The 27,523-nt window shown below is 42.8% G+C and overlaps 1 protein-coding gene across 3 annotated transcripts in view; it reads right to left on the bottom strand.

Moving 5' to 3' along the window:
• Positions 1-27,523, bottom strand: part of ANKRD44 (ankyrin repeat domain 44) — a 109,517-nt gene that overhangs the window by 60,722 nt on the left and 21,272 nt on the right. For all 3 annotated transcript variants that reach the window (XM_042874553.1, XM_042874551.1, XM_042874552.1), the window contains exons 2-3: positions 8,363-8,446; positions 581-659 (exon numbers count right to left, since the gene is read on the bottom strand). In XM_042874553.1, coding sequence (XP_042730487.1) covers positions 581-659; positions 8,363-8,446 — 163 coding nt within the window. The remainder of the gene's footprint in view (positions 1-580; positions 660-8,362; positions 8,447-27,523) is intronic.

Here is a 27,523-nt window from a genome sequence, read left to right as displayed (position 1 = left end):
TCATTTTTTCAGAGACTATGGACAAAAATATGCATTTCAGAAAGTCAAGTATCAACTAGTATTAAGTGGTTTCAAAGGATAACTGTTGTTCTATTTGCACGTTCTTGCTTAGATACATTCTACTGCAGTGTTCCTATTCTCCAAGTCAACTTCCTTGACTCCCTTTCTATTCTAAATACCAATTACACTTTATTCAAACTCATTCATAACTTTCTGTTATTATTCCATAATCATTTTTACCTAACAGAAATTCTTGGCTTATGGTCCAGAACTAGAGTCTACATTTCAAACATGTATTTACTTTCGCATGCACTTGAATCCACAAATATTATCAGCTTGAAAGTTTTAGAAGCTTTTACAAACTACTTGTTTTATCTATTAATTTCATTCAGTCACAGTACATTCTATAGTTACACCACCCAAATTAAACATATTTTGTAAGTCTGCAAACAACTGCAACCAGCTCTATGAAATCCAGAAACTTCTACTCCCAAAGTTCACTCTCATGTGTTCTGTTATTTATTTCTTGTAGACTTAAAATTAATTTAACAGTTAGTAGCAGAGAGAGGTGCTAACTTACCTGACAAAATAAGAAGCTCAATGATGTCTGCATCCCCAAGGAATGACGCAACGTGAAGAGGAGTTCGCTTCTCAGCATCCTGAAAGCCACAGACCATACAGTTACAAAACATGGCTGATGACTGCAAGCATTAGTATTAGCAGGCAATGTGTTTTTACATGGTGTATATTTTTCTACAACTATTCCTGCTTGTGATTAAAAACACAAGTTCAACCCCTGAAAGAACAGAATTCAAGGTCTGAAGAAAACACTTCCTTGCAAAAATCCTCAATGTTTTGTCACCAGGTTCCATCAGACCTAGCAGAGAAATTCTCTTCACTCTGAAATCCTTTATACGGGTAGATAAAATCTCATCTAATCCAAATTTAGATGAACTATCCATCACATTGCACACTGCATCACATCCTGGAAAGCCAGAACACAGCTAGACATGAGAGACATGGGTCTCCCGGGTCTCTTTTGGAAAGATTTGCAACTAAAAACTGTAGCAACATAATTCAGATGCTTGTAGACATCATACTGCAATGCAGTTTGCATCAACAGTATTGCCTCACCATCAAGAGAGCCATCTTTGGAAGATGGTCTGGAACCACACACAGACAAGATGCAATTCTCATAGACCTGAAAGGTAATCAATCGTACACCATTTACTCTCATTGACTAATGCAGACAGAAATGGACTTGTACACAGTGATGAAACTTTAAACACTAATTAGAAAAATATTACCAATTAGGACTGCAGCTTTAAATTTCTAAAAATCACTAATAATCTTGCATAGAACTTAGAAAGCAAAGATGTTTCCTTTTGATTTCTGTCACTTTCAAGATTAAGAAGCTAAATTTTCAAGACTTCTTGTGATTTCATGTTATAAATATGGTGTTTACAAAAAACCTTTTTTATTCCTTCATTCTGATGACTCCAGAACACAGGCCTTTAAAAGAAACTGCTGAATGTGATGATACGGGCAACAAATCACAACAGCTAATACTGCTTATCATACTGTTTTACCTCTGTTCTCAGTCCCAATATGTATTTCATTTGGCCTATTAACCACTAATACACCAAGTTCTAAGAGACTTATCAATTAAACTTTCTAAATTACAGCCTACCATCATTCAATACTGGTAACAAATTCACCACCTCCTGCAAATGATACCAGCAGAGAAATCCTACTGGTATTTGCACTCTCCCCCTGAAATATCTCTCTCAGTCTGTCAAGCAAAATATCTCTTTTAACATGCCCAAGAGGTCATCAACTGCAAGCTATTTTGGACTATCTTCAAAGTATGCTATAAATGTGAACAAATGAGCACAGCCGAATCATTTGTCATGTGCATGCTGAAAATTGTTTTCCAGCTGTGCAATAGAGCCACTGGTGTCCAGAATGAGCTACGCACAATTCTTACATTTGTATGCTTTTTTCCCAGCCATACACAATGTACATTTGTCCTCAACTTCTGCGGCCCCAGGTCAGGGGACAAGATGCCTCAGAGAGCTTCACCTCCTCATGCCATACGCAAATTACAGGAATATGAAGCTGTTCTCCATTTTCACTTTCAGAATCAGGAGTACTGGATGATTCAGGGGCCACACTCCATAAGAGCTCCACATCCAACAGCATCTGCCCAGAAACCAAAATTACAATAAACTGGATTCTCTTATACACTCAAGTTACCACAAGAGCTAAAGCTTCACCAAGGCTAATCTGTGCACTGCTTGCTTGTTGACCTGCCGTGCTGTCATCCCCTAAGGACTAGATTTGATGGGCTGCAAGATTTCATACATCAAGATAACTTTTGTCAACTTTCATAAATACTGCTTCTCATTGCCTATACAAATGCTATCCACTGCATTACTTTACTAGGATGCATGCAAGACTTGTACAAGAAAATAATGTGTTTTATTTATTTTTACCTTCTTAAAAGTTAATGCACAAATCTCTCCTAGTACAAGCGTAGTATTTCTAATAGTTGTCATACCTGTCAGTGATAAATTTTGCAGCAGCTTCCTGCTGCACTGCCAAGTCTGCCAACAGAGCTGAAACATTTTGAAGCTGAACGCTAACAATGCAAGAACAAAAAATCTTCTATATCAAGGAACCAAGGCTATTCAGTGCTTTGTTGATAATAAACAATATTTTGTACTAAACTGTAAGCCTGACAGAAGTTTGATAATCCAGGGAGGAAAGGACAGGAAACAGAAAAGTAGAACTGTTACGCTCTGCTTTGCAGTACATTTTAAAACCAAAGGGATACTGATGGGTCTGAAACCTGGAAAAGAACAACAGAAGGAATGCTTCCACCACTGGAGTAGTAACTAACTGTAAGTAATCTCAGCTATTGTTTTTACAAGTCAAAGCAAAATTCTTTCACAGTATATGAGAATAAAGCCTTCAGAGAAAGAAAAGTTTCCATCATTAAATTGTACTTGATTGATTTATCCAAGTTTTAGACACAAAAGCCAAAACCTTTTCCATTTACCTCAGCCAGGCAATAACAAGTTCATCCTCACACAAACTATCAGAAGAAAAAAAGAAAGATGTACAGTGTGGGCAAACGAACATAAGAGCCCTCCAGGCAGCGTCTTCTGGGCTTCACTGGGAAGTGCCAACAAGATGCCTGCTGTTGAGCCTTGAGAAACTCAGCAGAGGAAAACTCTCGAGTTCCTGTTTACATTGCACTCAAAGCTGATAGAAATGCAGAGGAAATGGAGCACCCGCCTGCCCGTCCCACCATGCTCCTCGTGTCCTCCTGAGAGCCGCCAGCCACTCCAGCGAGGTCTGCAAAGCTCCTGGTCCAGGTGTTGGGCTACAGGTGTCATTCTGGGGCAGAGGCATTAAAAGGAGCACAAAAAATAAGTCACCGGTGTAAAGACCAAAGGCTACAAACAGAGATGGGAATTAAAAAAGGAAATCTGTCGTTTCAGCAAGAGAGTTTGGCAGCGCCCCAAACCTGAAAGGGGAGGCGGGAAGGAGTGATAACAGAGTTACAAATAGCACCAAGACAAACAATCAGGCCTGCTTCAAGTGCAGCTCTTAAAGGAACGAAAGGTCAGTAAGAGACCGCAGATAAGCTGAACAGTGGGTAAAAGAGAAGCTGAAACAAACATTGTCTCACTAAAACCTATGAGAGGGGCTTACACCGGTTCTCAGAGATGATTCAGAGTTAACAGTATCTGTACTTCTTTATTTTTCAACTAACTAATAAAGGAAATTATGAATTTAACAAACAGGTGATCAAGAGCAGAAGGCCTCAACAAGAAAAGCACTCAACACATGCTTCAGCTGTTGAAGGGATCCCAGTGGCACTGATAAGGTGCACCACAGATTAAGTCCTAAGTGCTTTACTGGATCAGAGCCCCAGTATACGTGGTGGGGCTCACATGAATCATGTCATCCTACGCAGAATATTCAGGCACATCAAGAAACAGGCCAGCAGTTTCTCTTCAGCATAGCCTGCATCTCAAAGTAGGCAAAAGATTTGAACCTTTGTATCAGCTGTTCAGATGAGATCATTTGGGGGACGTAATTATTTATTATTACAATGTAAGAGGGACTTCGACAGAAGATAAGTGTCAGCATCCACGTTTTGTAATCCATCTGCCTGAGAAAACAGCAGAAATGGTTCAGCACAGTGCCACAGAAACAGCATTCACCAGGTGACTGAGAGCCGAGAGAAGGTTGGGACTCCCACCATCTCCAAGCAACCAGCTACAGCCAGGAGGTCGCAAAAACTATTCAAATTAAGTACTAAGACTGAGAAAATATACTGGAGAAGTGCATCACAGGAGGTAGCACTGGATGATTATGTTCCAATATACACTCCTACTCTTGTCTCAGACTACTTGCACAGATTATTCCTATTACGTCTTCTCATTTCTTCTTCACTTACAAGAACAGCAAGGTTAATGCACAGTATTTGAATTTGTCAAAGAGAAAAAATAGAAAGACTGCTCTTCTTATTAAATAGGAAAGTACTGTAAGAAAATAAGATGCTTAACAGTATTTCTACTACATAACATCAGCCACAATTGTTCTGCAAATAATTACTTACAGCAGTTAAGGGAAATGCGACTTCTTTTAAACTGAATTTGATAAACAAGGGTTTGACAAAGATACGCAATCTGCAACCTTGTTAGAAAAACATGCTTCCAAAGGGCTTAGCCATGCACCATCTCACTGCCTGCTACTGTTGTCCTTCAAGGGCCAAATTAAAAAGATTTTGTGCTCACTCTGATCATATTTATGTATTGACTTTACGTTACTTCAAAGTTTTCAGCTTAAATCTTGAGATTTGTTCTTCAACTAGTTTTGCAATGATAAATTGATTTTTACCAGTTTAGTGCATTTTGTTACTTAAATCAAATTACTTTTAGAGGAAAAGCTGTGGGCACCAGACCTCTTCAACTCTCTCCTTTCAATTACAGGTGGGTTTGCAACCTAAAAAACAGGACAAGTGTTACTGTTCTATAAAAATTTAACTTGTTGACAACACAGCCATTAGCTCATAAGAAACTGCCCTACGGTGACAAAACAGAAGCCTTCCAAACATCCTGAATCCACTCCTTCGGAAGTTTTCTAACATGGCAGGAGCACTTCCAAAAGACAGTCACTTGCTTCCAGGATAGCTTTATCTCCTATGAGATTCCACAGTGCCAAAAAAAAATAATTCCTGGATGAGAGCAAAGACAGGGGCCTGATTCCCAAGATGACTGAAATACCACGTGGCTTTGCCTTTTTGTCCCAAGTTGAACATGTCCCTCTAAACTAAGCGACAAGCTGTTTTCCACATTAGCTATCCTAAGCATGCAAATCCTTTCACATTCAGAATCTGAAACATGTGCACACTTGTACTGTCAAACATTTGCACCATCCCAAACAGCACACTTAGCAGTATTGCAGAAGTATATTTAAGTTCTGCGCATGCGTGCAGGGCCTTGCAGTCTCTGCTGGTGTCATATCCACCAACCAGATCTGCAGGCGGAAGTGGGCAGGCAATGCCCAAGGGTCTTATACCTCAACATGGCTTCAGCCTGGCACATCAGGAGTCACTGCAGCTGCACTATATCTGCCAGCTCAGGACGTCTGCTTGAATGAAAATGAGCCAAATTCACAGAATCGTGAGGGTTGGAAGGGTTCTCTGGAGAACGTCTAAATCCAACCTCCTGCTAAGGCAGGCTCCCTAGAGTAGCTCACACAAAGCATCCAGGTGAGTTTTTACCTCCTCCAGATAAGGAGATTCAATAACCTCTCGGCAGTCTATTCCAGTGCTCTGTCATACTCACGTCCGTATGGAACTTTCTGCGTTCCAGTCTGTGCCCATTGCCCCTTGTTCTGTCACCGGGCACCACTGAAATAAGCCTGGCCCTGTCCACTTGACTCCAGTACAACAGATGTTCATAAGCATTGATAAGATCCTCCTTCAGTTTTCCTGCCTGAAACTAACTCAGTGGTCTGCACAGCGCCAGCCCATCCGCCATGCAGCCTGGGAGAGCAGGCTGCTGAACACTACCCAGAGGCAGCCCAGGCTCTCCAGGGAAGCAGCATGTTGAGTCCTCCACAACACATCATTGATCACCGCCAGCCACATGCAACGCTGCCCGTGCCTCTGTGATGCACAGCAACACCACGTACCCCCAGGCACAGCATGGAAATGAGGAGGTCAAAGTGACTGCTGAATGACCTGAAAACACGCTTCTGAGCCAAGCAGCTGCAACTCACTTGCAAAACAGAAGTCAGAATTATAGCAGCACCCAGAAAGCAGCTGTTTTCATAAACATGTGCTTCCTGGCTTGGGAAGATTTTACTTATTTGACCAGAGTGGAAAAAAAAAAAACAAAGTAACCTTTTAAACTGATTTGTTCTGAATTTTTTCCTGCAAGGTAAATTTTCTCTTAAGAAACATGCATATATTTGACTCATTTTGCATAGTTTCTCCATGGGCTTTTTTTTCTGCCTTCCTCGAAAACTCTAAAATCTATAAAACTTTAGAAATCCCTAAAATTTGCTGCAAGAAGAGAGTTTTATTTCCCTCTTCTACTTACATTTGATTTATTTCAGTACTAACACAGCATAGAAAAACGATCAACAAAGGACAAAGCATTGCCAAACAGTGTCAGTTTCCTCTCACGTGAGCACCCAAGCACTAGAGAAACTAGCATGGAAGTAATTAAAAACACCCTTAAAATAGAAATGTAAGCAAGTATCACAAATAGCCAGTTGGCAGCACAGGGGCAAAACATGCTGCCTTTTGATCTCTCTAGTGACAGTTTAGGCATTTAACACTTCTCTGCAAAGACTATTCAAAACACAATCTTCAGACTTTGTGTTGACTGGTATTTTTCTAATTAGTACTAAGGACAAAACAGCTGCTCAGTCAGAACATTCTTGTGCCCATTGTTACTAACTTAAATAGGATTGTAGGCAAACCACTCAATTGACTCTTTCCATTAAACACTATGGTGCTCATCTATAAAACACATATTCAGCATTTAACATTGTACCTGACAGATGACAGCATCTCCCTAGCAACCATCACTAGCACACTTGCAGCCAAAGGATATAAAAACATTTGAGAAGCCTACTATAACCTCGTACAAGAAACACTTTTTGAAATGCTAACACAAAATAGAGAGGAAATTTTAGGATTATCATGTTCACCTAAACTTTTTATTATTATTATTTTTGTTTTATATAATTTTTAAGATGATCAGGGAAAACAAATACGGAGGAAGCTCAAAGTAGAAGATGCTTTAAGCAAGCACTTTTGAGAAGACATTTCAAGAAAACAAGCAGTCAGTGAATCACAAGGAAAGCCTCACGTCAAGGTCTTCCTCCTCTGCCCAAATTCCTCATTAAAAACAGAAGCAAATCTTTCCATCCACTTGACAGAGAACTGAATACGCTCACCTCTCCTGCTCCTTTCTGCACCTCTGATCCAGATGTCAGGACCCTGCCTATCTGTAAAAGCTGCAGTGCCACGGCTGCACCAGGCTAAAGTGCTGGAATTAGCTCTGAATGAACTAGTGACTCTATGTCAGAGAAAGACATGAAGAAAAGGAAGGTTGATTCCGAAGTCTAAAAAACACCAGGAAAACATCACTCCATTTCTGCTTGATATTGTCACCAATCTGAGAGGCCACAAACTGTAGTCCAGACTGGCAAGATTCATTTCAAATAGTACATATTTCAGTTAAAACCAAGTTTTAAGAAGCCTAAGGAAGAAAGAGGAAATGTGCAAAAAAATAAAGCTCAAGTAGAGAGTTTTTTCTCTGCTAAAATACTTAAATACTACTTGTTTGCAGCTGCTTACCATTGCTCTATCTAGAACAAGCCAATTTGAAGAACAGCAGCTCCTCTGTGGACAAACAGTGGCCAAGATGCTGCTTCCTTACTCGCACTGCTGAGACTTTTAGTTAAGCTTTGTTTCAAGTACAGTCAGATGGTGAATAAAAGCTCCTGATTTGTAAAGACTCTTCCAAAAAGGAGACTCTACAGAGAATAAAAACATGCAGCTTTCAGCTGTTTTCACTCATTTTCTCAATGTGCAAGAAAACAATGTCCTTCCGTGACCTGCACATTTGGAATCATTACCATTACATTTAGAAATCACCTGCTGGAGATAATTATATGTCAGACGAATAATGAGGACTCTACTGAAGCCCCCAGCCTTTTCCATTCTGTTATATGCTAATTGCTAAGGACATGATTGGCATTGCCACTGAGAAAGTTCACAGGCATGGCACTCAGAAATCCCAGCACAAACATATCCCAAGTCACATACCAAGGCGTTGACATCTTCGGTTTTGTAGATCAACATCCGTATCTCCTCTGGATCACCGCTGAAAATAGCTTGGACCAGTGGAGGCTGGTAAAACAAAAGAGAAGGTACACTGTTACGGGTTTGTTTATTTCTCCCCTGCTTAAAAAGATAACATATTATTTATCCCAACACTCGTGAAAGCGGTGTGAGCAAGACTTCAGTACCAAGCTAACAAGAGCATCTCAGCACAAACTGGAACTCCCATCCAAACAGCACTTTTGTCAACAACACACCAATAGCTGAGATGGCACGTACAGAAAAAAGTAATGACATCAGATATTGTTGTATGCTTGCTGCTGACACATCACTGGCCATGCAATACACATTTAGAAACAGAATATTATCCAGATAATGAATTTCTGGACAATTACTAAACATTTTGTATCTTTTATACTGAGTAAATATGCAATGAGCACAGTTAATTTTAACCACTCAAAAAACGAAATAATTATCACATTGTTTCAAGTCTATTATTACGCTATAATTAGGTGGAATGCGTAAATAAATTATCAGGCATACAGGAGAAGCAATATGCCACACTTATTCCACTGACACTGCTGCCATCAGGGGCAGGGGATGCTGTGGTTAAGGAGTAGCTGCACCACTGCAAAGCTACCTGTCCCCTGATGAAAAGCACATGCTAGAAACAGGAGGTGCCCCTATTCCAGCTGCCCACCCCACAGTCAGTGACACCCTCCCCCCCCAAAATCAAGGTGGGTGCCAGCCAGTCTGGGGGCTCATTGCCCACCCCAGCAACCAACAGAGAGGTCTGTGGTGCCATGTGATCACCAGAATTAAAAATAACCCTGCAAAATGGAAATGTGCCTGGCTACTTGAGCACATAAAACCACAACAGCTCTCCAGGCTTTGAGGAATGTAACAATCTTGTAAACAAGTTATTCCAAATACCATTATTCCCATTCTTTTCCCCACAATATTCATCATAATCACATCTGAAAAACCCACTTCTAAGTTGGCGGTGTCTATTTTAAGATACATTAATCCCTTATGTCCTTAAGAAAGATTCACACTGGAATTCCACTCCTGCCACACCTCTGATAGAAAAAGAACTAAAACGGCATCTTTTACCACAGCTGCCTGATGTGCCTCATGGCACTGTGGGCTTGTGTACTGCAGCAGTTTTTTGGAATAGGAAAAAAAAAAACCATGCCAATTCACTGGGACATTTGCCATGCTTCCTTCCCAGCTCATGCCAGATGAGCCACACAGCATTCCCCGGGGGATGCCAAGCCAAAGCTCCGAGCCTGCACCGTCCTCCCTCATCCACCAACCTATATTCAAACATACTGGAATTTAACTAACAGTAAGATCTGCTCATTTCTGCATTACTCAGTACCAAAAGAAGTCGTTTCAAGTGATTTTCTCATCTTACGCCCATTGACACAATAGATCAAATTAGTATTTCCTAGGCTGACCACAAACCTCACGCTAATGGCTAGGAAGAAACAGAGAATAAGAACAGTAACAACAAAATATTTCCCTTTCATGTATGTTTATCCCAATATAACAAAACAGACAAGCACAGAACTCCCCAGCTTCAGGCTGGATGGCAACACAACCCAGTGACCAAGACATTGCCAGGATCTTGGATCAGCATCCGAACGTCTTCAGAAGCTTCTGAATACTGTCACATGTAACATTTTTCTTCTCGTCAGGAGAAGGTAAAATACTCTGTATTGTCAGATAGTTTGACCCTTTTTCCATCTGCCAGAGGCCTCCATCAGACACTTGGCTTTACAGGAAACGCTTGGCCTATTTAATTAGCATCAGCTACTTGACATGGAAAGTTGACTGAGAATAACACAGCATTCCTGAGACCTGCAGCATACACATAAGTCTCAACTCTCCTCCAACATATTACATTGAGCTTGTTGTATGAGAACCCACTATTTATTCTGCCTCTAAAGCAGGCTGTAACTCTCCAACCGCTGATACACACGAGATAACTAGCTTACATCTCTCCAAAGGCCTTACTCCTTAGGCTCTTTTTTTCCCCATGACACTTAGTTTTTATAAATTCCTTGAATTGGGATCAATCACTGCTAACTGAAACAGTGAGACAAAGATGGCAGAGAGAGATCACAGTCTGTACATGAAAATAAAACAGATAAAACCAGCATAAGTCAATACTCATCGAGTCATTGCTGCGCAATTGGCTCCAAGTGGCCATTTTTCTACTTCGCCATTTCATAATTTGGCTTTGTTTTTAAAAGCAGTAGTTTTAAAAGAAGAAGCATATGGCTGTTAAGGAATTTTTCACACCAATTGCATTAAGATCTGTCAGTATGTGTACGATACCAGGGCACATATAATGTCCTGATTAGGAAAAACACGTCAGAAGCATGCTGAAGCACTGTTTCTGCAGCTGTAAGTCAGAGGTAAGAATGTGCAACTGCTGGTCAGCACAGGATAAGGGGGTGCTGTTCTCTTCACCAGCCAACAGCGACAACACAGAGCCTGAGCAGCCAGGTGTGTGTTCATGACAGATGTCCAATGACCTGGACAGATTACACTCCTGATCTCCAGTGATATCCATACCTGTGCAAGAATGACTTCACCTTTAAGTAACTTATTTATTCCTGAAAGGTGAATAACAAAGTTTCCTAGCTATCAGAGTACAATATTTTTTTAAATCGTCTAAAACCCGTGACAGCATCATCAGATGGTTCTTCCATTAGCACAAATACGTTCCTTAAGCATTCTTCAAGTTTAGAAGCTGGTAAGCAATCAAGTTGGAGAGAAAACAGAAAGCAAACGCAGCACAGCTTATGTGTCTCTATTACTAGAATTAAATAAGGGTACACGGAGTGACAAACAGCTGTCTCATCAGCTCAGTTCTCCAGAGCCTTCAAATTCCTAAAGAGAGTTTTAGCTGGAGGGTTCACATTTGTTTTTTTGAAAATATACACCAGCAGCTAACAAAAATAACTCTCCCCATTACTTCTCATTATCCTCCACACACCCGACGGGCAGCACACAGAAAAGCAGACTATCAGCACGCTGCATTGCCAGGTTCTGCAGCCCCAGATGAGATGAAGCACTGCGCAGATGTCTCGTGCAGCATCTTAATTACTGTCAAAGCAGCTGATGAAGCCCCCAGCTTCCTAAACCAGCTAGTATTTTGTCAAGTAACTGTGACATCTGTTAACTATTTTGTCTTGACTCTAGGTGTCCTGACTCACTAACAAGGACTATTCAAGACTCATTTAGACAAATTCTCATTTTGACAGGAGCAGGAGGCAGATGGGTCAAGGATAGTCTCTGTGTCTGTTTGATATAATTATTCTTCACTCCTCTGAGTGAAAAGAAGTTATATATTGAACCCTAGCTTGCTCTAATGGCATTAAAGCACCTTACTGAACTGAGCATTTGGATGTCTGGGAACTCACATTTCCTCAGCTGGCAAGGCAGTGTAGCGAGACACACAACTGCACGCAGCCCAACCGCAGCACACTGCACCTCCAGCCAGACAGAGATGGAGCTGATTCTATAATTAAACGTGACCTCGATTAATCATTTAGCGAGTGATGTGCAAACCAGAATATTTTGTACCCTTTCCCATGAGCATGCTGCCTGTAAACCAGCACAACCAAAACCCCTTGCACCCCTGCCTCCCCGCAACCTCTCACTGCCTCCCTCTCCCCCCTTCTCCGATCACCCTCTCCAAACCATTTCAAACTTGGACTCTCTTTGCCTCATTTTTGTGTCCCTGAAGCTGGAGTTTTTAGGATGATGGACACACTGCCCAGGAGTGAAAACGAAAGGAAACCATAAAGAAATGGAGCAAGGCGCTACCATACATTGAGACAGCTGAAACTGTAACATCTATTTAGCCAAGCTTCCACGACACTGAAAAAGGAAATGATTGAGACTACTTCTTCACGTGCACTGCAAGATTGAGCTCTGTGTTTCTGCTCATACCACCTCTGACACATCAGCATGGGCAGTGCAAAGCAAGCCTTCTGGCAGGCCTATTTCAGACTGCTGCCTTGGCTCCAGCTCCTGGCTGCCTCCCATTTTTCATTACGTCGCCTATCAGCTGCCCCAAGAATTGCTTATGTTTCCAGGTGAAAGAAAGGTTACATCCTGCTGTTCCTGGAATTCTGAAAATCTGCACACAGAATATGCTGAGAGTGGACAACACACTTATCAGTTAAGGCACCAAAATAACTCTTGGCATGCTAAATTTAGATCACTTCTAAAAAGGAAGAGAGCTAAGTAAGTTTAAATGTGCTCACTCAATGGCCTTTCCTTCATTCTCACTACTGAAGATTGTTCATCGGCATCAATGTGAGGATACTTCGGGTTGTTGGTTTTTTGTGTGTTTTTTTTTTTTTAAGTGCTTGTAGACCATATTGGAAAATTAGTTAATAAATACCATTTTGAAGTCTCATTAATCAAATGGAGACAAACACCCAGCATGCCACAGACTAGTTAAAATAAGGAAGCATTTTTTCAAGGAGACAAACATAAATATAGTAGCATAACATTTGTCACATTCACCAGCATTCGTTTCCCATTTTAGCACAGAGAAGTCTGCTGCAGACAGCCCAGTGAGACTGGCTTGAAGATAATTGATCTAATGGTATCCTAACTTTTTCTTGCCCTTTTCATTTTATTTCATCAACGTTTCTTGGGATTCTGTCTTGATACAAACTGCCCATTGTCTAACAGCTCACCAAGTACACATCAATGATACCAACTAAAAATAATCCTGTGTGCGGGGGAGAATCCTCTGGGGAGCAACCAGATTCATGCTGGTTGCAAGCCTTCCCCCCACACCCACAGATGTGCTCCACTCGGAGGCCCCATGTCCTCTGGAGACCACTGACATCCTGCCTTCACCCTACTGTATCAGTAGCAATGGCAACAAAAAAAATAAAGAGGACTGAAACGGAAATGTTGCAAGCTTATCTCCTTCCAGCTCTGCAGCTATGGTAAGCACAGCTCTGCACACCCGCAGGAGCAGCAATGCCTCCAGCACAGCAAGACCTGCCTTCAGCAGTGCGAGGGGACTCCATCCATGCCGTGAGGGCTGCACCCGCTTTAGCCTGCCTTGATACTCATCGTGAACTTTAATATAAACCTTTTCATTTTCTGATTTAGAGCACTGTAAAGTGACATCTGATCCTGTAAGATCTTACTCAAAAAGTTTAGGACGTCTGCAGGCTAGCCGTGTCTGTTTTATATTAACACACACCACACCAAGACGACAGCTATGAAGCAGAGTGTGCCTTAATAAATGTGCAGATACTTGTGAACTACAAGTGACTACAAGCACGCTGGAGGCAGGAACAGAATATACAACCACCCCAACGCGTTACACAAACAGCTGGGCTGAAGGGAGGCGAGGACACTGTTCCCTATGGAGGAAAGCACTGCACGCCATTCAGCAAGAAATCCAAAGCACAGAGAACATGAAGCTGCAGCTTGCAAAGCGAACGCAAGTGAACAATGTTATGAAAGAGGAAGAGACCTCACATTAAGGATACAGCTTGCAAAACCCAAAAGAGTCCTTCTGCACTTGGGCTGCAGCTGGAGGGAGGCACCTGGTGTGTGGAAGCACAAATCCAAGGAAACTGAAATGGAGCTCTTAAGCATGAATTTCAGGGAAAATCCAAACAAACCAGAGCTACTCAGGCTGCCCAGAAGAAAACTTAAAGGGAATGTGAGAACAAATTGCAACACTTAAAACGTTGATACTAAAAGAAATCATCCGCTTTCCACCTTTGAGTCACACAGAACTCAAATGGCTGCACGCAAGCAAGCAACTCACCCTGCTCCATTAAAGTGCATTAAAAAGCAGGGTTACAACGTGAGAACTGCAAAAGTTCACTTCAAAAATAGATCTAATCCAGTGATAAGAGAAAGCCATCTTTTTTTGCAGGCTTCAGTAGGCAAGGGGTTGAGCATATGAAAGCAAGAGAGCCTGAAGGAAGTTCACACCACACTGACATAAATACAAAGCTGAACCCAAAAACGATAAGCTACAGCGGAGTGCAATTTCAAAAGAAAGCAAAGAACACAGGCAACGCAGCCTTCCAGCTGGGTATTACATCATGAAGGGGCAGCTAATTTAAATGGTGTGCCACATGGTGCTAGGGATATTTCAGCTGAAATCAATAAAAATGCGTACATCACAGAAGTTCAAGGGGCGGCAAGTGTCTGGAGAGAAACACACTGACTCATGGCAGTCCCAACAGACCTTCAGACCCCATTTGGTTCAATCGTCAGGAGGTAATTTCAGCTCAGGTTCTCTTCCCATGAGCTCAGACATAACACTCTCCTAAGGAAGGATGCAGTTTGCAGCATGAACTCACACACTCCCATATCTTGTGCAGAGTAACAACACGTGAGCACACGGATCAGTCCGTAACAACATTCTGTCTCTTCCTCTACTCTGCAGCACAAGCTCATGTTGCATCTCTGTTCTGAATCTGAAACAGATTAGCTTGATTCAACATATCCTAATATCCTCAAACTCATCAACAATCAAATTGATGAAGCTGACAGGAAAAAAGAATTAAGAATGTAAAAATCAACCTTTGCTGATGAATGTAGCATGAGGCCAAACAAATGAAATGGAAATTGAAAATGCTTTCCAAATTGGCTGCAGTTCAGAAACCAGCTCAAGATCTGCCAAGCACAAAGGATCTGATGTTGACAGATCCAGCACCTCCAAAATGACCCAAATTAAACTGAAAGTTGAGCTGGAGAGCTGCCCTCTGCCCCCCTCGCTCCTGGGGTTATGGTCCAGAGCTCACACCCAGCCAGACCAAAGCCAGCACTGGGCTGGACCTGCAGCTCTGCATGGGGGTCCCCAGGAGGGCAGTCAGGATCTTCACTGGCCTCATGTGTAAGCTAATTCAGACTTCTGAGTTGGACATCCTGCCAAACAGAGCAGGTCAAACACATAAAGCAGTAAAAGCAGAGTGAAACAGGAAATCTTTCATCTCCTTCCATGCCATAGCTGCACGTAGATCATGGAGGGGAGACATTTCTGATGCATCTAACTCCAGTCTCCTGGTCCCCAAAGCTGTTTGAGTCCTAGAGGCACTTCAGCATTTCTCACTATAATATTCTTTATGTCTCTACTAAAGAAGAAAAAAAAAAACCCACAACACACTGAACAACATCAAATATTTGAACTGAGCTCAGTAAACCAAGAGCAAGACATTTCTAATCAAGGGCATCTTAAAAAGATGCTGCAGTATCACTGTGCTACATTTCAACTCTGCAGACAGAGCTGTCACTGGCTAACCTGCTGCTCTGACACAGTTTTTGAGAAAAGCCTCAGGAAATACTTCAGGCAGGTTTGTGTGAAGCAAGGAAAAATCAAATGCCATTTCTAAATGGCTGCATCTGACTCCAGCAGCCCAGCCCGCCTGAGATGACATAAGCACCACATGCACAGCTTGCCCTGGTAGGAGGCAACGACTGAGCACATGCCAGGCTCTGTGCAATTTTGTGCCGGGGGCTATCTGACTCCAGCTTTGTTCTGCTTGCTGTAAGAAGAGAGCAGAAGCTGGTCACCCCATGCTCCAAGCCCACTGAGCAGTGCCTGACAGAGATAAGGGGGAAGCAATCACAGCTGGATGTCCCATCTGCCTCCAGCAGGGCTCCACGCAGACTGGATGAATGCAGTTATGCACAGCCCTGAGCCAGCCCATGTCCTGCACCGTTCCATCCGCATCACCAATTCTAGCCTTTGTAATGACCGAGTGCAGCTCCTTTGCAGGTCCAGCTGACCCTTCCTGCACAGCTTCCTGAAGGTTATGACAGCTGGGAGAGCAAGTAGCCTGGGGGTTGGGGGGGAAACATGCCTAGTAACCACCACAAAACGTCAAGCACAAAAGAGCAAAGCATTACAAACACTGTGTTCTTCACCATTTTTCCAAGCATGAGTGAAGACAAATGGCCCTGGCTATTCAAACACAGCAGCTCTCTGATGACTTGCTGCAGCTTCCCTCCTAGCTATGCTGGTAGTGATACAGGCTTACTTTGCCACTACAATGTCATTCCACACAGATTTGTCCATTCCAAGGAAGACTACCTGCCCGCTGTAACAACTTAGTTGCCCAGTTAATTACCAGTGTTAATTTGCCCAGCAGCTCTCGTGCTGCTATCAGGAAGCACGGCCCAGTTTTTACACACTGACAGAGAACTATCACATTCCTTAGCTGGAAAGGTTACGTGACAGCAACAGGACAGCTTTATGAAAATTAGCACAATCACTTCAGTTCAAACCACTGTATATGGCACTATCCAAAATAAGTTATAAAAAAAAAAAAATCTGTGCTTCTAAAATTCTGAGAATTATGCTCTGAATTACAAATCTCAAGTAACACTGACCCTCAGAGTGGTGATGATTTCACACATCCTGAACCTGTTTCCAGGTTTCTGCATTTGCAAAGCACTTAAAATAATTCTCCAGTACTTTTTGTTGAGTGATGGCATTATTAAACTTCCTAAGTAAACCAGCACTTAGAGAAGAATCGGTAAGAAGTTCTCTAAATGAACTCGCAGGCACCAGAACAAACAGAATGACAAGATAGAAAAAAAATCACCGTGATTCCCTCTGTACTCTCACTTCCACCCAAAAAGGAATTTACATCAGCAGAGCATCAGGCACTTCCAAGGCTGTAAGGCATCACCGCTTTGGGACTGACATCTACAGGCCCACCACTAACCCCAAAAGCCAAATTTCCAGCCTCTTGCTAGTGCCTACTCGCTGCCATCACTGCTCATCTCACTCCCTGCTGCTGCATGAAGACATACACTCAGTTGGGAGTGAGCCCCTAGGAAAGCAGCTGGATGAGTGACAGCCCAATTCCTAGCGTGCTGCTGTCTGTGTCACAGCAAAACCCCAACCAACACCCCCAGTAACACAGAAAGCACAGTGACTAACACTCCACCAGGGGAAAAACCACCTCCCCTCCCCTTCCCCCAAAGATGTCACTGAACAAAGCAGCCACTAACAAGCCCTCAAGAAGAAAGCAAGCTAAGGAGTGGTAAAAATTAACACCAGGAACACAAAGACACTGGGCCCTTCAGAGACTCTCTCATGCTTCAATGAGGCGCAATAAAAGCGAAATACAAATTTCAGGGTAACTTCTTCCTTGCTCTGGTTTCACAGTATACATATTTTCTCACCCAATTTTGTCTAATTTGCACTCTCATTTCCTGCCCTTCTTTTTCTTTGCTGTCGCTCCCAGTGAGGCCATTTTTTCTCCTGCAGAAATGATTCATTTTTAATGGGCACCATCAGTCTTTGTTCAGCCCTTGCTTACTGTGAGTAGAGTGAACTTCTAACTGCTCTTTTTTCCAAATCATGTAAAGACATGTTGTTCATCAAACCCTATCTATGGAGGAAGTCTCCTTCTAAACCAGGCAGGAGGTAGCTGCCTCACTTCAGAAAGCATGAATTATTACTGCTTTTTCAGCATTTTAATTATGTTCTATTTACTGTCAAATAATCTTTCCACATTAAAACTTGACACCACATAAATCTTCTGGAAATAGATAACATTTAGAGTTATTTTTTGGGGTTTTTTGTTGTTGTTGTTGGTAGTGGTGGTGGGTTTTTTTAGATAAGTTTCCTTTTTAGGAAACTCTGAAATGTTTTTCTTATCCATCAACATCCTCTGCCTTGCCTGAAGAATGCATGGCTGCAATTCAAACTGCCTGTCTGCCCCTCAGAACTTGATGCATGGAGCACACTGCCTGCCACCCTAACCTGGAGACTTGGAGCAGCAGTGACACACCACTGAGCCTGCTCTGAAAGTCACCTCACTTCAGCTCCTTGCGACCTGAAAAATTCAGATTCTGCCTATTCACTGCCTCTGCTCTAGAGGCCTGAACACCCATGTGTTTCACTATTTCGTTTCCCTGTTCAGAAACAGCCTGGGCAGGGATGAGCTCTGTTAGGTTCCAGTGTCCCCAGGCTCCCAACCCGCACCTCTGTGCTTGCAGGGCCACCAGGACAAGGCACATGCCATATCTGCTCCCACTGGTCTTGGGACAAAACCCATCAGTTAAGCGTTCAAGGAAACTGTGACAGCCCTGAAAACATTCAGCAGAGAGGAAAGAATTCCTCATACCACAGTCAGCCAGAGTTTGCCCATTGGAGCTCTGATATGGAGCAAAATATATGTATATATCCTCTCTTGCAAGGGTTGAGGCCAATTAAATTTGGCATACGAGAAAAACTGCAGTGCAGAGTGCTTGCTGTGCCCTGCACTGGAGTGCTGCTAAAGCTGTGGACATCAACACAAAGATGAAGTGATTCCACTTTGCTCTCAGAGCTTAGCTTTGCAAAAGTGGAAACATATTTCTGCCAGGAACATGAAATACGTTCAAAGACTGGGGTCCAAGAGAAAGCAGGTTTAAGACCTCTGCTTTTATAACAAACGCTTTAATAACAACATTTTGTTCATTTGACTGCCTTGAAAAATAAATAACTACCATAAATGGATGCCAACAACATACAGCTTTCTTGTAAACATTTCCTCAAGTACTCTGAGGAGAGAAAGCTTGAAGTGTGCTAACGTAGCGCAGAGCTGTCTGCGTTTTGGGACAACAGCCCTCTTCCTGTCATTAGCCTGGTTTTGTCAGTGTCAGCAACTCTCTGCTTTTCTTGAGATTTCCTAAAAGGTCCAAGGGAAATAAGCTGGGGGGTGGAAGGTGCAAAGAAAAGAAAAAGAAAGCAGCCTGAGAGACCAAATCAGCAGCAGTACGATTAAGTGACATGATGCTGTGCTTCAGCTCAGCAAAGTGAAAACCCCAACCCACTCAACTTCAGCTTGAACAGGCTTTACAATTTAATCCCAAAGGGAAAATGTCTAGTGTACGTGTTGCATGGAAGTCATCAAAAGGAAGAGACAAGTCAGAGTCAACCCTGAGTGTCAGCTGATATTTCCTCCTCCACAGGGAGGAAGATTCTGGACAAAAATCTATCACATAAAATGAATTTTCCTAAACACTGTAAATTAATTTTCACAAAGCAGTTGGGAAGGCACAAAAGATACATAACAGGACACCAAGCTTCTCCCTTTGAGAACACCAGCTTGCATCCGGTCTGTACTGATGACAGACAAGCCTGCCACACTGGGCTTACCTCTTAATCTGGATTAGCATTCGTATCACTGAAAAGATCATGACTTCATAGAAAACTCAACTCCAAACAGAGCTTAATTCCTTAGAAAAGCATGATGTGGACAAGGAAATACAGCTAAAATGGTGTTTCCATTTACTGCGACCAATGCAAACCACATCCCTCAGTTGGAAGCAAGCACCTTACACTTAGGTGATGTTACAGCCCAAGACCTAGCATGGTTCCCAGAAAATTTATCTCATTTTCAAGAAATCACATTTATGCGATGCACTGGTACAATTCTTTTAGATGTCAGACTCATTGAATCAGATTGTTCTAAAAGGAAACAAGTAAGTAATCAAAGCAGCCGAGAAGAGAGCCATGGAAACATGACCTTTTTTCCAACAGAACTGACAGTTCTTATTTATTCTGAGTAATACTTGGCTGAATACTAAAAGTTTGCAAGAAGCACAGGACAACCTCTTACATTTGAACCAGCAAGTTAAGGGAGAGGGAGGATGACATTCCACTTTTAGTTCTGCTGCCTAACAAGAGCTTTAGAAGGGTTTTCAAAATTCGTGTTATTTGTGAGGTTTTATTTTTAATTTTAGCCTGCATGGTTCACTGTGCAACCTAAAATACAGCAGAACTAAATCTGGCATAATTTGGTACAACTGGTACAATTTTGTCTATACAAGGAAGCAAAACAAAAAAGAGGAACCAAACCCAAATGCCTCAGCCTTGCAATGTCACGTCAAGAAACGCTGCTGGTGTAAGTGGAACATTGTGTAAATAAAATTCACATGCGGATGCACGTCCTGTAGGTGTTTATCCCAAAGCATAGAAATGGTCTTGGTGCAGCTGTGCTTTATCTGCTGGAAAAACTTTCATTTTTACCCTTCCAGGAGCATGGCATTTTTACCCAGAAACTGACTAGTCTTCATAGCCCAGACCAGTCATTTACTCTTGGGCCAGGGGCAGCTCTTGTCCTCTTTCATGTTTTGTTTTGGTGCTCTTCAGGGCTGCAGGTGAATCCCCTAAGATAGCCAAGGCAGAGGAGATACTCCTAGCAACAGCAGTAATGCTGAAAGATGTGCAACAGAGGAATTACAGCAGCACAGACATCTCTGTCAGACACACCCACTTACTGAGCACCTTCTTGATACCAATGGATGCTGGTATGTAAGGCTGACAACCCCTCGGGTCTCACCCTGGTAACCCATCTGTGGGCGGCACAGATGGAACTTCTCCCAGATTTGTCCAGACAAAGTTTCCCTGCCAATTAGGTCTGCAAACACTCAAGCCAAGGCAGTGCTGGGATCCGAACCAGGAGCCAGCCCCATCCCTTCAGGCTAGGTGGCAATCAGGCCACGGCCACCCTTGCTGTGAGGAGCAGTGGTGACGACTCATCACTCTCCTCAGCCAGGGCAGTCCTGATGAAAGCATCACCAGGCTGAGAAGCAGCAGCAATTCCTGCTTATCTTGCGAAAGTGAAGGTAAACATACACGGCCATCTTTTTTGCTTGAAAGATCGGAGGCTGTCAAGAGATAGCACAACGCTAATTGCCTCATTTCAAGAGCCCTTCAGACAGGAAGGGGAGGAGAGAGGGAGAATCATTAAGGCTTTCTAATTATTACTTTAAACAAGAGCATCGCTCCAGGGCTGCTGAGGCCCCCAACACAGCAGCCCCCGGCCCACCGGCGAGGCAGCCCAGGGAAGCTGGCCCACAGCCCGGCGTTCCGAGGCTGCCAGCTATCACACAGCGCCGCTGGCACGGCTCCTGGAGCCAAGGAGCAAGGAGGAAAATTAACTCAGGTTTAATAAACACTGTAGGGTAAACACGATTTCACACGGACACCAGGCTGAAATGCTTCGTTTTTTCTTAAAGGCACAACATCTAGGAAACAGCACGCAGATCTTAAAACAGCAGTCTCCCATGCCCTTTCCTCGTGTCTGCCTAAAACAAAGATCCCCAAAAGGTGGTTTGCCCCCCATTTCAAGCACAGGACCACAGTGTCTCAGATGACACCAGAAGGAAATGAGAACAGGTAACAGCACCGTACTGAAGGCAAGTATCTGTTACAGCCAGCAGACAGGAGCACCCCTTGCATCAGAAAACATTTCAGCCAAGACAAAAGCATCACTAGGGCAAGCGTGTTTCCAGTCTCTGGACCAAAACAGAACTACACAGAGTACATAAAAAGACAGGACTCAACCTCATAGATCACAAGGAAAATGCATCTCCAAGACGTACCAACACAGAACCCTTTCTGCCGCTTTTGCATGTTTGGTGCCTGTATATTTTAGCGTTGCAAAATATCCACAAAAACACTTGGACAATAATTAAAAAGAAAAATGAATACATCTAACCAGTAGGGAAAAGCATAAAGGCACACAGGACACTTAACTGTCATGTAGTTTTCAGAGAGTATATGAAACAATCTCTTCCACATACAGAGCAAGAAACAATTAAAATACAGCATCTGTAAAAACAGCAGGGTGAACCTTGGCCTACAAGCACAGCATTCTTCTATGCTTCGTCAATCTGTTGTATGAAAAGCTATTCCAGCTCTTGAACTACACCTGAAAAACATAAGCAATGTCCTTTCCAGTGCAAGACTGGAACAGAGCAGTCAGCACTGCTCTGTTCACATGGCTGCCCCTCTCAGAAGACAGCAACATGAATGCCTTGATTTTGACACACCATCAATAGAAAATTCCTGCTGTCAATTACAATTGCTGTCAGAAATTATTCAAGCCGTGCTAGCCTGAAGTTCCTCCCTGTCCATAAGTTAACAGAAATGCATCCACTAGCTCAGACCACTTCCTCCAGAGCAGCAAGAATAGCTGTAAAGATACCTTGGAGGAAGTTTTTGCTACCAGGTATCACTGAAAGCAGTTGAAAACACAAGATCCACAAACACAACCATATCAAAAGGCAGGAAATAGTGCTAAGTAAGTGACAAGTCAAGCCACTTCATTCCAAAGTTGTATTTTAGGTTAGTAGAAGAGCTGGCAATCTTTGCTTTGGAAGGGCAGTGCAAAAGGCTGCCATCCAAGTGAGTCCCATTTAAAGCAAGACTAAACTCTGCAGGCAAGTAGGGAATAAATCTTACGAGTAACTGCGGGTTACAGATAAATGCCAGCACATTTCATGAGATAAGACAGCCAAAATTTATACAAATATAAAAAAGGATAGATTTTTCATGAGGCAGAAAAACAAGAGATAAAGGAGGCTCCAGGAAACGTTGGTCTCGCTTCCAAAACATCACGGACACAGACAGGCTGAGGCAGAAGGGAGTCAATACATCTTCATAGCTTCGGAAGTCTGCAGCACAGCAAAGCCATGAGATGATGAAAATGCATGGCAGATAGGAATCCTGTAAACAGCAGAGTCAGACTGTGTACTCTGTGCTGACAAAAATAAGACCTATAGGCCTAAAGTAAATGAATGAATATGAGAAGGAAACGAGAAAAAAGGACCAAGCTGTGTGTCTCACCACAGCAGTGGAATTAATGCAGAAATACCAGAACCCCTCTAGGGAGTTTCCCCTCTGTACACGCTTCCATATTACTTTGCAGCAGCCACACTTCAGCAGTGAGTGGGGAAAAAAAGCAAGAGGGCTCTGTCCCAGCTCATAGTCCAATTAACACATGGCAATTCAATAGACTGCAAACTCTTTACAGGTGTTGATCTATAAATCCATCCACCTGCATTTCTACAAATTTCCAGGAATATCCAGAGTGACAGACTGACAGGTCAGCATTCCCATACACACTGCATCAGAACAAAAACAGTTGTCTCATCAGCCCTGGCCAACAGGAAAGATCAATAAAGATTCTCAATTTAGACTCCAAACCAAATGCAGTGTGCTTCCTTTATCAAAGCAGGCAGATCGATTTTCCATATTGACAGAGACACAACAACATGAACTGGCGTAAACAAGTGACAATACTTATTTTGAAAAGAGAGGTGACAGAAGGCCAAAGATGGATCAGATCAATGATGGAAACTCATCAACCCAAATGGCACCTCCTACATCTGTTACTGGCACAGCTTATCAGCAACACAACTGTGGCTTTTTGCCACTAGGAAGCAAAGCCAGTCTTTTCATGAATGGAAAAGCTGGTACTGAGGAGATCTTACTGGGCAGCCCATGAGCAGGCTAAGGGAAAAAGAGGTTCTTCAGGAGCACTGCTGCTGCTTTACATTCCCACCTGGCTGCAGACCACTGCTCTCCAGCCCTCAGGTCTGTACTGTCACACACGCTTTACAAAAGTCACGTTTATTTTTTGCTGGCCACATCGTCCTGAAAGCAGAACTCAACCCTGTAATGGTTGAGACAGGGTTCTATTATTATCTACAGGAAAAGCATAAGATACTCATCTCAGGCGCAGCGTAAACAACAAACGGGGAAAGGAGAAGCAGGGACCACACTGCAGCACTGCCATGTGGCACAGCATTTCCAGACACCAAAGCTCCTGGTGTTTGCCCCTTTACAGGCAGGCAAAGCGAGAGGCCAGGTCAGGGCATGCTGAGAGGACACTGAGGGACAGAACTAAAGGCTGAGCTCACTGTTGGGTGTGGGCCCTGCAGGCAGCAGGCTCCTTCACGGAGCCTGAACTGAACACGAAGCCAGAACTTCCCCACCGAGGAGATCAGCACAGGAAAGAATTTCTATTCGCATAAAAAGAGAAAAAGGAAAAATGTTTGCCATTCCACAGGCAAGTGATGTTAGCCAACCACGCTCGTGTGACTGCAGCTATGTGGGACAGAAAGAGACACTGTGCGCTGACAGAGCCCAGCCTGGAGGCAAGGCAACTGCCCACAGAAGAGCAGGGCTGTCACAGACACTGACACCATCCTTTCCCTCGCTAGGGGAACCACTGGGACCCGTCTGAGGTTGGGGAACTTCTAACAGCAGACAGCAGCGGGGGGCTGCCACCCCAACCACCTCCCCTGCCTGCCCTCCCCAACAGCACGTCCTCTTCAGACCAAAGAGAGAAGCATGTGCTGTTCGGTAGCTGCTCAAATGTTCCCAAATTATCCTAAAGAAAAATGAAGTCATTGAGACAGACCCTTGCTAAATGTTTCAAGTTTCTTCCATTTAAATGAACTAAAACCAAGAAAAGTTCCTGTAGAAATACAAGGTAACTTCTTGATGTTTTTGAGGGATAACTTGGAGTGAGAAAGCAGGAAAGCATGGGGAGGAACAATATGATAGCTTCAGGTAAGAACTCGAGCACTGGGTCTCCAGATGAACACGGGCCTTGAGAGTTCATGCAGCTGAAGCTTATTGCACAACTGAAGGAAGAGTTCAAGATAAACAAAACGCACCCATGTTCAGCATCAGGTTTGGGAGCAGCTCCATCACTTCACTGCTCTTGAAAACAGTAGAAAAGATGCACTCATTTAGAAATGTATCACCACCGTTTATGACAGCATATAACCACCTCTCAAAGGAATCAGTTTCGGACCTGGGACAAAATTAGATGTGTTACAGCAAGGGTTTTCTTCTGAACACCTTCACGTTGCTTCCTGGCAGCACAGCTTGGCTGGCATAAAGGAAGGATATGCTGCAATACAGTGGCATTCACTGCAGTTATTCGTTTGCCTCAAAATACTGGCTTCTTCAAAACATCTTGGCTGGAGGAGGGAGGTGACAAATCATCACATCAAGGGGGTGGTAGGAGGAGGATGGGAATTTCCATTACCAACTACATGTTAGGTAATTCCATCCCTCCAAAAAAACCCAATACTGGAAAATGATGCTATATCAGTATGTAAGAAAAGAAAGATAATGATTTTTATGTATCAAATTGTAACAGCAACACTTGCACTGCTTCTGGGTAAATCTAATCCTCAACCTGCACGGACACTATTCAACTCTGAAGAAGTTCAGCTCCTTACATCCTTACAAATGACCCTTCTCTTTCAGCCCTGCTTGATCATCAGTTCTAATCAGAGATTTCTTCAATAAATCAAACAGCTATTCATAATTATTTTCACATCTGTAACTGTAAGCACTTACCTTCCATCTAAGGTATAGAAACAGACCAGGAAAAGATACACGAGAGTTTCCAAATAAATTTCTGCACAGGTAGATGTCCTATTAAAAAGTTCACAGCTCTAAGGAGACTTAGATTAAACAAACTATTGGACTGCAGGCTAAGCCTACCACAGAATACTAAAAGGTATGAGACAGTGCCCTGTTCACCAAGAAACTAGAATTAGAAAAGAAAGTTAGGCAACTTACTTCACAGTGGCCAACAGCTGCAGTGTGAATCTTTGTCCTACTTCACTCTGGTGAAAAATACTGCTTGTTTTCCCAGCTAAAGTAAGTTAACAAACACTACTTTGAGGATTGCCTACAGATAAATTAGTCTACTTCCGAACACCTATTAAAGCATTTTCCAAGTGCACTGAACCCTGCTACTACATCACTTTTCCATAAATCTTTGTTCTGTTTTCCTTTACAAACTGAAAAAAATATGAGAATTTTAATCTCTGTCTCTCTTTTGGTTTATACACGTGAGGAACAAAAGAGCCGCTGTAAAGATTAACATTTTTAATTGAGTAATGACAGGGTGAATCCCAGCTCAGCAGACAATAAACAGGGAATACAAAAGAAACACTTGCAAAACTCCTTAGCAGAGCTGGCACAGCAAAGGAACATCTCCAGCAACCAAAAAAAAACTGAATTAAGCTAGGCATAACTTGATTACACAGGGCAAAAAAAGCAAGGGTGTTTCCTCCACCTAAAACATCAGGCTTGCTGATAAACAGCACGCAATGGCAAGTAGCCAAAAAATGCATCATAAATAGCAAGAGTGTTTTTGCTATTGAAAGACAACAGTGAAATGAGCTGGTCTACAGGAACCCAGCTGGGAAGAGATTTTCACAGAAGCACATTCAAGGATTTTTAAGTTTATAATTTCAAACATGTACACATGAAAAGGTTAATGTCCTGTTTTTTCTCCTCGGAGGTCATGAAGGAGGCAAAAATAAAGCACTCTTTGATTCCATCACAGCCTACACGGAGATGCTATTCAACAGCATGAAGCTGTCAGGAGAAAGACCAACTTCTTTAAGGAAATCCCAACGCTACAAACTTGTCTTCTATGAACTCCTCATGTAACAGATCTCTACTGCATATTTTTCAAGATAAAATTACTTCATTACTTTTTAAAGCTTGTAAGTGCCTGAATTCCTGTGTTAAACAATAAGCATTAATCACTTTCCCAAGTCAAAGCTAGAAAAGCATATTTTAAGAAAATGCATCTTTGTAACCTTTGCACTTAACATGCATGTGTCACTGCTTTCCCCACACTCCAGCACACTTCAGAGCTTAACACCCCAGCAGCAATTTTATAATAAACCCTTTAAACAGCTTTGCACTTGTGCTGCAGTGTGATTAGTAAAAAGGAAAAGTTAATTAAAAATAACATGACAAGGTGTAACTATGTTCAATAAAATTCTCCATGAAGTTTAAGCTTTTTGATAATGAAATCTTATGGTATGCAAAAGGCTTTTCCTGCAGTTTCTGTTCTGAACACTGCCCACATGCTGCCTAGCACACTTACTGCTCCCTGTACTGGGCTGGGGGAACTGAGTCCCTTAAGGACAGCTGCATGTCACCAAGAGGACTGCGACAAGCTGAACTGCAAGGCTGCTATCTGCTACGTGGCCAGGCCAAAAACAATTCCACTTTTCACTGAGACACTGCTGTGAGAAGAGACAGCATGCCATTTCCTTGCAAGTAAGGGACTGCTACCTAACTAAATAGACACCTTGAACTAGGCACTGCAAATATACAGTTAGGCTGTTTTTATCCTCCCTTTCAACACAGCCGATGTCAGCTGAGTGGAGTGCATCCTTGTATTTACATCCAGCACTGCTTCCATCGCAGAACAATTCCCACACAAGCAGCAATGCCAGGAGGCATGCACAGACAGGCCAACTGCTCTGCTGAGGTCCCACGTCATGATCCCAAGGTGGTGGTCTGGG

Source organism: Lagopus leucura, unplaced genomic scaffold, assembly GCF_019238085.1.
Source record: "Lagopus leucura isolate 7727_CA_CO unplaced genomic scaffold, USGS_WTPT01 Super-Scaffold_100012, whole genome shotgun sequence".
In the NCBI taxonomy this organism is placed as follows: Eukaryota; Metazoa; Chordata; class Aves; order Galliformes; family Phasianidae; genus Lagopus; species Lagopus leucura.
The sequence above is the reverse complement of the archived record's forward strand: the minus strand, read 5'-3'. Positions and strand labels throughout refer to the sequence as shown.